The sequence below is a fragment of the Balaenoptera physalus genome (assembly GCF_965194825.1).
Source record: "Balaenoptera physalus genome assembly, chromosome: 3".
Taxonomy (NCBI): Eukaryota; Metazoa; Chordata; class Mammalia; order Artiodactyla; family Balaenopteridae; genus Balaenoptera; species Balaenoptera physalus.
The window spans coordinates 125,773,626-125,789,857 of record NC_138890.1 but is presented as its reverse complement, the minus strand read 5'-3'; the positions used below and the strand labels follow the sequence as shown (position 1 = coordinate 125,789,857).

General features: G+C 34.7%; 1 protein-coding gene across 13 annotated transcripts in view; it reads right to left on the bottom strand.

The window, feature by feature from the left end:
• Nucleotides 1-16,232, bottom strand: part of ADAMTS6 (ADAM metallopeptidase with thrombospondin type 1 motif 6) — a 279,209-nt gene that overhangs the window by 71,872 nt on the left and 191,105 nt on the right. For all 13 annotated transcript variants that reach the window (XR_014262242.1, XR_014262243.1, XM_082457107.1 and 10 more), the window contains 4 exons: nt 10,535-10,637; nt 2,971-3,104; nt 1,239-1,362; nt 633-713 (listed from right to left, as the gene is read on the bottom strand). Coding sequence is in view for 11 of the 13 variants with exons in the window: in XM_082457107.1 (XP_082313233.1) it covers nt 633-713; nt 1,239-1,362; nt 2,971-3,104; nt 10,535-10,637 (442 nt within the window). In the remaining 2 variants the exon portion in view is untranslated. The remainder of the gene's footprint in view (nt 1-632; nt 714-1,238; nt 1,363-2,970; nt 3,105-10,534; nt 10,638-16,232) is intronic.

Below are 16,232 nucleotides of genomic sequence, written 5' to 3'. Positions count from 1 at the left end.
CACTTATAATGGATGCATTTTATTATATGTAAATTATACCTCACTAAAACTGATTTAAAAAAATCAACTATGGGACTTCCCTGGTAGCACAGGGGACATGGGTTCGATCCCTGGTCTGGGAAGATCCCACATGCTGCAGAGCAACTAAGCCCATGCACCACAACTACTGAGCCTGCGCTTTAGAGCCCGTGAGCCACAACTACTGAAGCCCACGCACCACGACTACTGAAGCCCAAGCGCTCTAGGGCCCGCGTGCCGCAACTACTGAGCCTGCGCACTGCAACTACTGAAGTCCGTGCGCCTAGAGCCCGTGCTCTGCAACGAGAAGCCACCTCAATGAGAAGCCCGCGTACCACAACGAAGAATAGCCCCTGCTCACTGCAACTAGAGAAAGCCTGTGCACAGCAATGAAGACCCAACGCAGCCAAAAATTAAAGAAAAAAAAAAAAATCAACTAACCCAGTGAAGAGTAAGCTATAAAATACTAATTTTTTTGTTTAGTTCTTTCATGTGGAACTTCTTCCTTTTTAACATGAAAGTGTTCTACCTCAAAGCAGTATGTCTTTTCCTTCATGATACTGCAGTGCTTTTCCTCATTAATTTTTTCAAATCTAGTAAAATATGCTACTTACCAATATAGTTCTTTGACATGGCAACTTCTCTGACTTCAATGTGAACAGAGCCTCTTGGTATCTGCACTACTTCCATGTAGCCTGGAACACAGAAGACAGCCAGTAATAAGCAGCATCTGGAGCTTTCGTCAGAAAATGAGTGTTTAGTAAGCATTCAGTAATAACAGTTTCCTTATTCTTCCATGCTTTCTTTTGCACTTTATAAATTGTGAATAACGAGCAAATTCCCCTTTGGGTTCATGAATACATCTAAGAGTATTTTTCTTTTCCTCTAAAATTATCTCAAGATATCTTTAAAGTCTCAAGATATATAATATTGGTTCATTTTTTTTTTTTCCCCTCAACACATGGCCCCCACTTCAAGGCTCTGCGGGAATTCCCATCTTAAAGAAACGTGGCTAAACGAAGTCAAGTAGAAATGGAATAATATTTCCTTAAAATATCTAACCTGAAGCCACATTTAATATTTAAAGGACTGAAAGCAATTTGGGGAAAAACCATTGTCTGCCTGAATAAAGAAATTTTTAAAATAAGGGGGGAAATCAAATATTTTGGCTATTCCAAGTACACCAGAGGTGTGAGGAAGAGTTCTTTCTACACACTCACCTCCTCTGGGCAACGAATCATTGAAGAACCCTTCAATGGCATCACATGTGCTTCCATCCCCTCCACAGACTCGACATCTATCTTCCCTAGCATCGGATCCCAAAATATTATCACAACCTACATGCTGAAAACGGAGAAGAATAATCAGTGTGTCAAAAAGAGGAGGAACTCTTGGACCCACTAACCAAATGAATATAACTTATTTATTTATGTGTTTTTCCAGTACAGGAAATCTAAACAGGAAATACTTTCCTCTTTCCACTTTTACCTTCATTCCCTAAGTAACTCTAGCTAACACTTCTCAACACATAAGTTTAAAGAAAAAAATTCTGATTCCCCAGGAATGTACACCTATATTTGTAGCTTAGACTTCTTCATTTATAGATACCAGGCTCCAATTCTTAAAATATTGTAATTTGTTGGCAATGGGCTCTTACTTATACCCTCAATTAAGAAATGCAAGAACTAAGAAAAAATGGCATATGGTCCTACACAACAAGGGTTATAACAACAAGTCTTGACTGAGCATTATGGTTTGCACTTTTTAAACCATTGGCTCTTTTGGATATCCAATTGTTAGTGTTAGTGTCAAGGATTAGTTGTGGAATTCATGCCTGAGGAAATCTCTAAAAATGAATACCTGTTTCCATTAGCTGAATAAAATTACCATAAAGAAAAAGGAGATGTAAACATGAAATTTTATTGTAGAAGCTGAAATTCTACCTTTCAATTTTGTATTTAATCATAGAAATGTGGCCTTCATATATTTTTGGCATATTTTGGCACTTAAATTTGTAATTTGACTTTTAGCCATTGATACCAGGCATGCAATGTCTGAATATAACCTGTGCCTGGGTCTTGGTTATCTGAAAAACATTTTTATACCGTCCCAGAAATAACTTTTTCTTCAAGTAAATACACACACACACACACACACACACACAGAGTGCAACATCAGATACATTTGGAGACAAGTTAACCAGAAGGACAGAAACTTGCAAGAAATTATGAGACTAATTAAAATAGACAGTGTTTTTTATCTCATCTTTCTCAGTTTCTGGCATTTAGTTTTATGCTTCTCTTTAAGGTCAAACAAAAGCAGACAAGGAAAAATGTTAAGAAAACAGTGGTTTTTGTGGCTAATTTCTTATGATAAGATTCATACACAGGTCTAGGAAAATACCATGGATTTGCTCCTGCAATTCCCAACTGGTCTGGTTAATTCTCTGAAGTAAATGAATTAATAAGGTAAGAGTAATTCTATAGCGAAAACCATTATAAATGCTTAAAAAGAAGACAAAATGGGAAAAGCATAGCTGTTTTACACTTTGAGGAAATATTTTGCTATGAAATATATCAAATAATCTTTCATTGAGAACACACAGTAGACATATGAATGAGCTGAATCCTCATTCCCCCTCTTTGCTATCATCTTGTTTGTAAACAGAACAGAAGAATAATGGAAATTAAATTCCAAAATATTTTCATAGCTCTAGCAATCCCTACAAACATAACTAGAACACCAGAATAAATCACACTTGCATGGTGCTTGAATGTGAATGGATAATTCTACCTTTAACTATGTATATTTCCTTACTGAAAATTAAATTAAAATGCAGCTCTCTTTATTAAAAATTAGCATAGTATTAATTAGGAGCTCCTATCTGAGAAAAAAAAGACAAAAGTCTCAAAAACCCCAACAAAAAGCAATGATATTCATAATCTGAGCAACCTTGCATTCTCCATTGATACAGATATCCAGTGAATCTGCATTGCACTGAGTCCCATCAATCACCGCAGGGGCACGTTCAGTGTAGAAATTGTAACCTTCAGCCAAGCAGTTTAACGCACAAGGTTTTACCCCACCTGGACAAATATAGTAGAAGAGAAATAAATGGAGTGGTTCTCCTAAGGAACAGTGATTCAGTATCATCCACAGCATATTTTCGATTGATAACAGACCATCACTCTCTGACTATATACCTAGATATGTAGATTTCTTTTCTTCTTTGCTAAAATTTCATGTTTACTTTCATTGCTTGTGCAACTTGAAGGAGGACCTGCTGAGTAATCTTAAGGTTTTAAAATTTCAGGTATTTCCCATATATATTTTCAATATATTTTAGGTCAAAAGGGATCACAGTGGAGGTAACTGAATGTTGAAAAAAATGGATGAAATAAAAGCAATTTTTAAAAACTAAAAAAATAAAGTTTAGGAAGTCCTTGAGAATGACCTTGTATGACAAATAGGAATTTATGCAAATTATATCACTTGTTACCGAATACGATACAAAAACTGCTACTTCAAGCAGAGATATGGTAATTATAAAATAAAAGTAAACTTAGACCTGCTTTAAACATATCATATTCCATGAAAGTGGCTCTAGCATGGAGATAAATTCTTATGAGATTAGCAAGTCAAAGATAAAATTAATTATAGCATTAAATTTGAAAAATTCTTATGAGATTAATAAATCAAAGATAAATATTGGGTTGGCCAAAAAGTTCGTTTGGGTTTTTCCGTAAGATGGCCAACCCAATATTACATAGCATCAAACTTTTTTTTTTTTTAAAGATTTATTGATTGATTGATTGATTGATTGCTATGTTGGGTCTTCGTTTCTGTGCTAGGGCTTTCTCTAGCTGCGGCAAGTGGGGGCCACTCTTCATCGCGGTGCGCGGGCCTCTCACTATCGTGGCCTCTCTTGTTGCGGAGCACAGGCTCCAGATGCGCAGGCTCAGCAGTTGTGGTTCATGGGCCCAGTTGCTCCACGGCATGTGGGATCCTCCCAGACCAGGAGTCGAACCCGTGTCCCCTGCATTAGCAGGCAGATTCTCAACCACTGCGCCACCAGGGAAGCCCCCCAAACTTTTTTTAGTTTAAATAAATTGAATAAAAACTTAAAGAAATAAACTTGAATAATTTTTTAAAAATCTAATTTTATATTGTGAATAAATGCATATAGTAATTTGAGAATTTTCATTTTGTAACTTGAAATTTGTATTTCAATAGCTGTGTGTATATTTCAAGGCTGACATGAAAAATAGGTATAAATAGTAGCAATTTAAAAAAAACAAGCAAGTACATATCATAACTTCTCAGTATATTGGAAAAGTAGCAATCAATATGGCTTCATTTTATTCAAAACTGAACATAAAAAAGCTATTTATAAAAATGTAATTATTGATTAAAATTAGGACTTAAAAATACTTTCTGTTGAACCTTTGTTTCATGATGTTTAAAACACTTTGGCCTTATTATAATGATCTGATAAAATTTCTTTGAAATAAAAAAGACTACCTCTAAAAAAGAAAATTAGACAGAAAGATGAAATGACATGCCTAGGTCTCAGTGAAGGTAGAAACCAGGTTTCTATGGGGTGAAGTAAAAGAGAAGCCAACTGAGTGATGGAGACAATGATAAATTATAGAGAGAACAATCGATTAAAGTAGATCACTGTTACAGTTGACTTTTGTCATGTAAGAAGATGGCCCAATATTGTCAGACATTGTTTTTTCAAAAGAAGATGGAAACCTAGATTTTAAAAATATAAACTCTTCTTGGCAACTCATATAAAGTTTTCAAAAATACTGTGGAGGCTAAAACATGTATATAAGTAAAAATGGTTCCTGAACTGCCAGTTTACAACCTCTGGCTGAAGTCCGTGTTTTCTTCCATTTTCAATGTCTACAGGCTATAGAACTTCTGTATAACATAATGTTATTATTAGGCTTAGGTTAATGATACATTTTGCTGTACTGAGCACAGAAATAACAAGTAATAAATAAAATAATTTCTTCCTGAACTGATAATCAAGGTATTATATTTATTTTTATAAGATTCTCATGAATAAAATTGCTCTAAATTTCCACAGATCTAACTGGGATTTTTTTTTTCATTACTACCCAGTGTAGTTCTTTCTCCATTTTTTATTGTAATGCTTTGGAATTTAATGCAGCTTTTTATGCATCAGACTATAAAAAGAGAACATGAGTCTTTTATTTACACAATTTTAGTATTAATTATGTAAGGTAGTATTTGATAGGCAGAACACATAAATGCTCTGGTTGTATTCCTTAGCCCACTACACTGTGTGATAATAATACAAATATATTTATTCTTCCTTTATTGCTGAATATGTGTTCAGCTTCCTCTGCTACAATAAGTTTTCAGAAGAGGTAATGTTATTATTTCAAGAAGGGATTTAAGATGATTCTCTGAATGGAAGGTCACATTACCAATTACCTTCAGTTAAAGCTTATTATGAATTTAGGGTTAATTTACAAAGCACACAATTATCTAGATGCTAATTATTAAATCTGTGAACTATTTCAGAGACTTACTTCTACAGTAAGACAAAACAAACCCAAATGTATATGCACCTAATAAAAGTGATTCAAAATACATGAAGCAAAAACCTACACCCACACACAAAAAGCAAAGCCATAAAACAGTTGAAGATTTTAACACACTTCTCTCAGGAACTGATTAAAAAACCAGAGCAGAAAAAAAGCAGAAAGAATATAAAAGATCTGAACAATACTATCACCCAGATTGACCTTATTATCATATAGAACACTATATCCAACAACTGGAGAAAACACATCCTTTTCAAGTATACACAGAACATTCATCAACCTGGACAATAAGCTGTATCATAAAACAAATTTCAACTATTTAAAAAATTTAAATCATACAGAGTATTCTCTGATCACAATGTAATTAAATGATAAATCAATAACAAAAAATCTGGAAAAAATCAACTATTTAGAAACAAAAATAACACAGTTCTAAATAACCCATGGGTCGAAGAAGAAATCACAATGTAAATAAGAAAATATTTTGAACTGAAGCAAATAAAAATACATCAAATGTTAGGAATGCAGAACAGCAAAATAAACCCCTCTCCCCAAATAATAATAAGAGCAAAAAATTACTTAGAAAAAAAGTACTAAAGCCAAAAGTTGATTCTTTGAAAAGAGTAATAAAATTGATAAACTTCAAGCAAGAATGATCAAGAAAAAGAGAGAAGATACATATTATCAATAGCAGAAATGGAAGACTGTATACCACTACAGATCCTATAGATACTAAACAGGATAATAAGAGAATGTTATGATCAATTTTCTGCAAATAAATTGGACAACATGGAAGTAGCAAATTTCTTGAAGACACAAATTCAAAAACTGACATAAGAATAAAAAAATCTGAATAGCTCTTTATCTATTAAAGGAGTTGAGTTTGTAATACAAAAATTCTTTTCACAAGAAAATACCAAGCCTAGATGATTTTATTAGTAAAACCTATTCTAAGGAAGACGTATTATCAACCCTACAAACTCTTTCAAGATAAATAAGGATTCTATTTCTGGAAGCCAGAGTAACTCTGATACCAAAACTTATCAAAAACACGACAAGAAAAAAATTTACAAATCAATATTCCTTATGAAGATAGATGTAAACATCCTTAATCAAATATTAGCAATTAAGCCCAATAACAAGATAATAAATAAAAAGATAATAAATCATTATCACATGGGGTTTATCCTGGGAGTAAAATGTCAGTTTGGCATTATAAAATCTATCAACTAAGTCACTATATTAACAGAATAAAGAAGAAAAACACATATAATTAATACATGCACAAATTGTACTAAAGGCCAAGTCAGTGAATTAAGGTAAGAAAATAAAATAAAAAGGTACAAAAATTGAAAAAAATAATCTCTATTTCCAGATAACATGACTATTTACCAAGAATATTCTAAACAATCTACAAAGCAACTATTAGAACTAGTAAGGGAATTTAGAAGGGTCACAGAATACAAAGTTAATATATAAAAATCAATTGAAACAATTGAAAATAAAAAATTATAAACTTTTATTTACAATAGTGTCAAAACCATAAATTACTCAGGAATAGATTTAACAGAAGATGTGCATGACCTTACACCTAAAACTATAAAGCACAGCTGAGAGAAATTAAGGAAAACATGGAGAGATATACCATGTTCATAAATTGGAAAATTCAATATTGTTAGTATATCAGTTTTTCCTCAATTGATATAAAGATTCAACATGACAACAATCATAAGCCCAACATGTTCTTCTGTAACCATTAACAACTGATTCTAAAATTTATGTGGAAATGCAAAGCACTTAGAATATACAAAGGACTCTTAAAAAAAAGATCAAAGTAGGAGGAGCTTACACTACCCATGTCCAAGACTCTACAGTTAAAGTAATCAAGTCAGTGTCGTACCAGCATAGGATTGACAAATAGATCAATGAAACAAAACAGAGTCTATAAATACACTAAAAATACATACCATACCCCCAAATTATTTTTAGACTGCAGATCTAAATATAAAGATCAAAACCATAGGCTTTTAGAAGAAAATATCTTCCTGAGTTAAGGTAGGCAAAGATTTCTAAGACAGGACATACAACACAATGACCACAAAATTTTAAAAAACTGAAAAATTAGAATTCATCAAAATTAAAATCTTATACTCATCCAAAACACCATTTAAAACATAAAGAAAAACAAAGAAAGTAAAGAAAGCCATAGGCTGTGAGAAAATACTTGTAAAACCTATCTGATAAATGAACCACTTGAGAATAAAAAGATAAATAACCAATTTAAAAATAGGCAAAGGCAAGAGGCACATGAAAAGCTGCTCAACATCACTAATTATTAGAAAACTGAAAATCAAAACTACAATGAGGTATCACCTCACACCAGTTAGAATGGGCATCAGCAGAAAATCTACAAACAACAAATGCTGGACAGGGTGTGAGAAAAGGGAACCCTCTTGCACTGTTGGTGGGAATGTAAATTGATACAGCCACTATGGAGAACAGTATGGAGGCTCCTTAAAAAACTAAAAATAGAATTACCATATGACTCAGCAATCCCACTAGTGGGCATATACCCTGAGAAAACCATAATTCAAAAAGACACATGCACCCCAATGTTCATTGCAGCACTATTTACAATAGCCAGGTCATGGAAGCAACCAAAATGCTCATCGACAGACGAATGGATAAAGAAGATGTGGTACATATATACAGTGGAATATTACTCAGCCATAAAAAGGAACGAAATTGGGTCATTTGTAGAGATGTGGGTGGACCTAGAGACTGTCATACAGAATGAAGTAAGTCAGAAAGAGAAAAACAAATATCGGATATTAATGCATATATGTGGAATCTAGAAAAATGGTACAGATGAACCGGTTTGCAGGGCAGAAATAGAGACACAGATGTAGAGAACAAACGTATGGACACCAAGGGGGGAAAACGGCAGGGGGGTGGGGGTGGTGGTGTGATGAATTGGGCGATTGGGATTGACATGTATACACTGATGTGTATAAAATGGATGGCTAATAAGAACCTGCTGTATAAAAAATAAATAAATAAAATTCAAAAAAAATAGGTAAAAGATTTGAACAAACATTTTATAAAAGAAGATATATAAATGCTCAATAAGCACATGAAAACGTGCTCAACATATTCAATGATCAGAAAATGCAAATTAAAACTTCATTGAGACAACATTATACACCCACCAGAAGAAGACTGAAAACACGAAATGTTGACAAGGATGGGGAGCAAACAGAACTCTTATACACTGTTGATGGGAGTGTGACTGGTACAATTGCTTTGGAAAAACATCTGGCAGTTTCTTTTAAAACTAAACTCACAGCTACCCTATTGCCCAGCAATTCCACCCCTAAGTATTTACCCAAGAGAAATGAAAACATATGCCCACAAAAAGACATACACAAATGTTCATAGCCGCTTATTCATAACAGCTGAAAACTAGAAACAATCCAGGTTTCCATCAATAGCAGAATGGATAAACAAACTGGTTAGTACAATGGAATACTGCTCAGCAATAAAAAAGAATGAACTAATTACATTTGCAAGGACATGGATGGATCTCAAAAACATTAGGCTTAGAGAAGCCTTGCATAAAAGAGTAAATATGCCATGATTTCCTTTACATGAAGCTCTGTAACAGAAAAAACTAATTGATGGTAAGGAAAAAAAGTCAGAACTGGTTGCCTCTTGGAAGTAGGTAGAGGCAGCTACTAAATGGGAGGAAGTGAGGACTAGGAGAATTTTGGAGGTAATGGTAATGTTCTATAACTCAGTAAGGTTTTACAGGTGTATGCATTTGTCAAAACTCAGGGAAAGTACAGTTAAGTTTTGTGCATTTCATTGTACATAATCTTCCCTGAAAAGAAAAAAGAAAATAAATATTGAACTGTGGTTAAACTTATACAAGTTGAAGCATCTAGAGGAAAGTATACTGATGACTACAATTTACTTTGAAATGCACCTGAAAAATAGAATAAATTAATGAATGGATAGAGAGATGACTAGACATGTAATAAAGACAGTATATTAAAAATATTAATGATAGAATCTTGGTGGTGGGTATATAGTTGTCACTGCAAAATTGTTTTAATATTGCTCTATGTTGGAAAGTTTTCAAAGTAAGATGTTGGGGGAATTCCCTGGTGGTCTAGTGGTTAGGACTTGGTGCTTCCACTGCTGGGGCCTGGGTTCAATACCTGGTTGAGGAACTAAGATCCCGAGAGCCGTGTGGCATGGCCAAGAAAAAAACCAAAAAACTAACTAAGATATTGGAAAAACAATAAATAAAAGTTTTTTTAAGAGTACATTCTATTTTTCTAAGAGAAAATTTTAACAAAATTTAGTTTGTATTTTGGGAGCGTAAGAAAACTTCTTGTGCTTACAGAGCAATTAGTGTCTGATACTTGTCTAAAATAAAGAGCAAAACATGTTTCGCTAAAAAAGAACAATAATCATCTATGGAAAGATCCTTGGTCTGTGACCAAGAAAGACACAAATTTTCCTGGCCTCTTTTGAGTTGATTTATATCGTTATAATTTGTTTTTAGGGTGATAATTCCACATATTCAATAATTGTAAATTATTATAATATAATGTCTATACACCCCAAGGAAGTCTCAAGAACTCAGAAATATTATTTGGATTTACATCATTTCTAGGAACTTTGTACCTTGTTAAATAGAATTGGGTTTTAAAAAATGATTTCTGATCATTTGTACTAACATATTAACTTTATTACAGGGAAACTAAAACACGAGACCTTTATAGTACTAGAAGCACTTTCCTGTGATTTGCAAACACTAATTTTTACTAGTATGTATATGAATGCACAGGCATGTTTGTATATATTTATATATTCCTTTACATTTGCAAAGCTCTCAAGCATGATGAAAACTCTGCCAGGTTATACATTACCTCCAGTATAGGGTTTCCAGTTATAATACTTTCCACGGAAAGGCATATTGTCAAAGTCTGCACACTGTTTCTCTCGAAAATCTCGGGCCCCCAAAGGACATGGCTAAAATAAAATAAAATCATAAATAGTATGATTGTTGAAAAATACCAAAACCAAGGGACAATGTCCCTAAAATTAAAAGTGCCTGAACTCCATCACATTAGCTCACTCCCTTATTCTCTGGCTATAATTCTGGCATTTGCTTTACTGTTTTACAACCAGTATTCTGATTGAAGTGTCTGAATTGTAATCTTAGCCACAGAAGAAATAACTGAAGTGACTTAAACAAAGTTAAGTGTTAAACAGTTTCCATACAACTTTACACTCAGATGCATGTCATAGTCCACTTGGCAATCAATCCATCAGGTATCTCCTTATAAACAGACATAAAAACTAGATGAAGAAAGTAAAACACAAAATCCTTTTCGGTAACAGTATTTGAGGTCCAGTTGCCACAGCTACTCCCAGCTCTTTATTTTAAGAAATCAAGAGGCAGGTTTGTAACATGACATTCAGCACTATTAATTGTGGTTTGGATCCCAACTATTATAGCTGTTTACTGTCTAGCCCTGACAAAAACCATATTTTAAGATGTGGAATGAACTGGGCAAAATGCTAGGCCTCAAGTCTAAACACCTTTAAATTCAAGGAATTCGGACTTATTAAGATTTACATTTAATCTATTAACATCACAGAAAATAAAATACTAAATTTTCAAAACATGTACATGTGTTGGGTGGTGGAGCAGAGAAGGATGTTGAGAGGGTGAAGAGAGGATTATTTGTTTTTAAAAGTTTGGAATGCTTCTTCTACCTAAGTTTTTTAGAGAAGAAAATCTTGCCAATCTAGTTAGGTCTGGATTCCAAATACCACAGGGCCATCCTAAATTTAATCTTAAAGTTCACAAAGAATTAAAAGTATAACTTCTCATAGTGTTTGAGGAAATATGACCTAATTTGACTTATCTTTTAGAGTTCTGGAGCAGTAGCACTTAAAAAGCAAAGTACTGCTTTTGAAACATGGGTGGGGAAAACATTTCCCTTAAATATGACAGAACAAAATAAGTCATTAGATAAAAGTCTCAATTGTGAATAAATGGCGAGTATGTTACATTCTCAGAGATCATTTTGAGGACATTTTACTACCCTCCCTTAGATCTCTACATTTACTTTATACAGTTTCCTGAGATCAGTACATTGCAAATGGTCCCTTGAAGCATGTGCAAAATAGACCACAAGGTGCAAATATGTGCATGGTCATCATTACTTCCTATATACTGTGGTTAAAATTTCTACCATATCAAGTCCAAAGCCTCATGTTCTGAAAATAGTGACAGCAGGTCTACATTCTGTTATGAGCCTTGCATTTTAAAATATTTTCTGCAAATTAAAATATGAGACTACAATGCTAAACCTAATGGTTCTGTCTGTCGAATTATCCTTCTTATTTGCCTTTTAAAAAAATGAAAAATAACTATTTGCCATAGGTTACATACTGCATGACACTGGAAGGATATGCTTCCAGGGTCTTTTGTTTCATGGTATGCTAATCTTTGGAATAAAGAAATGCTTCCCTTTACAAGCCATTTTCAGGGAATCCCAGAAAACGACCAAGGTTGTCAGTGGCTTTGCCATGTAGCAAGACTAGCTAGTTTTTAAGCAAATATCGTCAATTTAATAAAACACAGGTAATTTGAAATCTAGCCACAAGCTTTCACACAATACTTAAGTATTTGTAAAGCACCAACCACCTAAAACTTCACCCAAGCATGACTGTCAATCTATTTGGAGTAACAAGATAAAAATGGAAAAGCTACAGCCCTATCTCAGCCAATAAGTATATGACAGCACATTATAGATTGTCTACAGGTGCTGTATATAGGTGAAAGATCAATGCGTCATGTGATTAGTTAGGGAAATATTTGTTGAGGAAAAAAATCTTGAGTATATTATAAGAATTATAATAAAGTGTCATACATACTTATTCTTTATAATATTATAAAGTATTATAGGAATTGAGCTGGTTAAGAAAGAAAAAGGACTTCTATTAAAAATGAAGCCAAGTAAAGCCACGGGGACAGGAAAGAAAAGGTCATATTTTGGGAATAGTTGGACAACAGCTATCCTGGGTGAAAGAAAGGAACTGTATAGAAGCATAAGAGATAACACTTCATAGATAAGAACCGGATTAAAAAAAAAAAAGCCCTGAATTAATAAACTAAGGCATCTCGAGGGCCACTCACTTAAAACAAAACCAAACAGGGACTTCCCTGGTGCTCCAGTGGTTAAGAATCCACCTTCCAATGCAGGGGACGCAGGTTCGATCCCTGGTCGGGGAACCAAGATCCCACATGCTGCAGGGCAACTAAGCCTGTGCACCGCAACTACTGAGACTGAGTGCCACAACTAGAGAGAAGCCCCACGCGCTGCAACGAAGAGCCCGCCTGCCGCAATGAAAGATCCCGCATGCCGCAACTAAGACCCGACGCAGCCATAAATAAATAATAAATAAATAAATAAAAATAAAGTCTCTCTTCAAAACAAAAACAAAAACAAACAAAAATCCTATTCTTGACTATCTTGTAATTATTATCCTAGATAGAAGAGAAGTAAAAGGTCCAAAAGGAGGATATTACTGTTTAATGACAAACTTGGATAAACATTTCATAAGATTTCTGATCTATTCTTTTCCTGTGATAACCACTCCCAGGTTCAGCATAATAAAAATATTAACAATAAGAACACCTACTTACCTTTTTCCAAGCATTTAGTAAGTACCTATCTCATGGCACACTGTTCAGAGGTCTCTAGATCTGTATCTATTTAAGCTCTCTCAACACTCTCATAAGGTAGTTATGATTAACAATTCCATTTTATAACTGAGTAAATTGTGTCCAGGAAGGCTGCTTAGTAACAGTTTCAAGGTGCAAAGACACTTCCTGCATCTGAGTGGGGGCCTCCTCTGGACTCTCTAAATGCTACAATAGGGTTTTAAGTTCTTAAGATGTACGAAAACCTAATAGGAGTAACTTGGGTTCTAGACCTAGCCTTGTCTTTACCAGCTATAAGTTTATCTGCTCCAAACTACTTTTTTCTTATTTACAAAATGAGAGGGCTGAAAGTAAGAATTTTGGAGTAAGACAGACCTGGATTCAATTCTAACTTACGTATTTAATTCATAGCCCTCAGCAATGTACTTAATTTTCCAAGCCTCATCTATAAACTGGAGACAACTCTAGTATTTACTCAGTAGGTGAGGATTCTTGTAAACTGTTTAGCTCTGTACCTGGTACTGGTAGCACTCAATAACCATTAGCAGTTGTGTGGTCTTTGGTCTAGGCATCCATAGACTCATTCCTCACCATTCTCTTGCTCTGCTCTTTATTTTGGGGGAACAAATCTGCAGGCTCCATTTCCTAGGCCTCTGTGTCAGCTGACTTCTGGTTGAGTTCAGGCAATGGAAGGCACTAGTGGGAGAAGCCAGGGTATTTCTCTCATTTCCTCTCTACCTCAAGCAGCATCTTAGGCAGAAGCAGAATATTTTTGTGGCTCCAACATCAGACAACAGCCACCCCCACCCCCAATTGTATGGTTCCAGATTCTGCTGTGTGATTTCAGCCTCTAGGATTTAATAAAACTACCTCCTTCCTATGTTTTTCTGGTAGGAGTGGTGGTATCTTTCTGCTGACGCTGATCTATGGGCTTGTCAGCCTCTTCCATTATCCACGTAACTAATTCTTTGCATTAGATTCCCTCTGTTTAAATATTTAGAGTGGTTTATATTATTATGGTTGGATCTTACAGATAAAATAGTTGATGATGATGATGATGAAGAAGGAGAAAAGAAGGAGGAGAAGGAGGAGGAAATGGTAGTAGTGGTAGTGGTACTCGGGAGACTGAATAGAGATATGTTTCCTTGTGTTACATTTTGCAATTTATTGGTTAAGGGCAGAGGTTGGCAAATTTTTTCTGTCAAGGGCCACACAGTAAATATGTTAGATTTTGTGGGCCATATAACCTCTGTTACAACTACTCAACTGTGATATTATAGTGTGAAAGAAGCCATAAACATTATGTAAATGACAGTCAGGGCTGTGTTCCACTAAAATCTTATTTACAAAAAGAGGCGATGGGCCTAATTTGACCCAGAAGGTGCAATTTGCCAACCCCTTATTTCGGGTGTTAACATATAGATACATCTGTCTGGCAGCATTTTGCAGAAGAACCAAGCTCAATTATTAATTTTTGAGTCAATACAGAATCATACACTTTTAAGAATTGATGTCAGAATATAATATAATTTGCACAAAACTCTTAAACTTCCTGTACAGTTACCCCCAAAGTGGTCATACAATCTGCATAAACTACAGAAAGATAGATCAAATACTTTTCAGACAGCTGCAATTATCATCTGGATCTTTCTTTCAGCCAAAATCTGTCTTCCTTCCCATAACCCAGTGGTCTTGTGCCTTTCTTCTGGACCCACACTGAACAAATCTAATCCCTTATTGAAAGGTATCTAGACCTTGATGGCTTTCCTATGGGGACATAATAACTTGTCATCAGTACTCTTAAAACCAGGCACCAAGAACTGGCCTTAAGTGTCTGTTTTATATTCAGCAAATATATATAAAAAGCTTTTATATATAACATATGATCTAGGCTCTGGAGAATAAACCAATCAGATTAGGTCCCTGTTTTCCTGGAGCTCACTGTAGTTGGAGATGAGAAAGAAGAAAAATAAAGCAGGGTACTAAGGTGGCGGGGTGGGCTGGGCGCGGGTGAGGGAGTTGTTTTAAATGGTAGAGCAAGAGAAATTCTCTCTGATAAGGTGGCACTTGAGCAGAGTTAAAAGAAATTGAGGAAGTGACTTGCGTATAAACCTGTGAAAAGAGTGTTCCAGGGAACATTAAATGCAAAAGCCCTGAGGCAGGAGTGTTTTGGATGTTCACCGAAAAACATGGAAAATGGAAGGTGCTGTAATTGGAAACTGTAGTAGACTTGGGGACTTGATCCCATGCCTTTCTGTTTCTAGCATATATCAGCTAGTGTTCTGTTCTCTTGATTTAAATGTTTCCTTCAGTGAATGCTCTGAATCTGTGTTGATTAGAAATAAGCTCAGTAGGAGCTGTGTATTCCGGCTGCAAAGAATGAGAGAGATCAAAGAAAAGAGTAATTTCTTAAGGAAAAATTACATAAAGTATATTTTTGTTTTGTTTAAGAATAGTGGAGAGTTTAGGGAGTAATGCTTTTTAAGTTACTTAAGTAAAATAAATGCTGACACTATGCAGAAACCGCAACAGAAAACAGTAGGCATAAGCAACAAATTTTTTATGTGAAGCCTGACGGGTTTTCAGCCTCCTAGTGTTAATACTTATCAAGCATCCTCTTCTAAAAAGTAACCAGCAGGGCCCCACATAGATCCAGAAAGCAACACTGCAGGTCTCAGTATCTTTTGATCTTAGTATTTTCAAAGATACAAAAAGTTAATATTAGTATCTTTTTTCACTACTTTTTTTTTTTAGAGAAATATGTAAGTTAGCACATTCTATAGACTATCTTATGCTTCCAGTTATACTGATAGATTGAAAGAATCTCCTTTGACTATGCTTTTTATTGGTAGATAAATCTAAAAAAAAAAAAAAATTCCTTGGGGCAT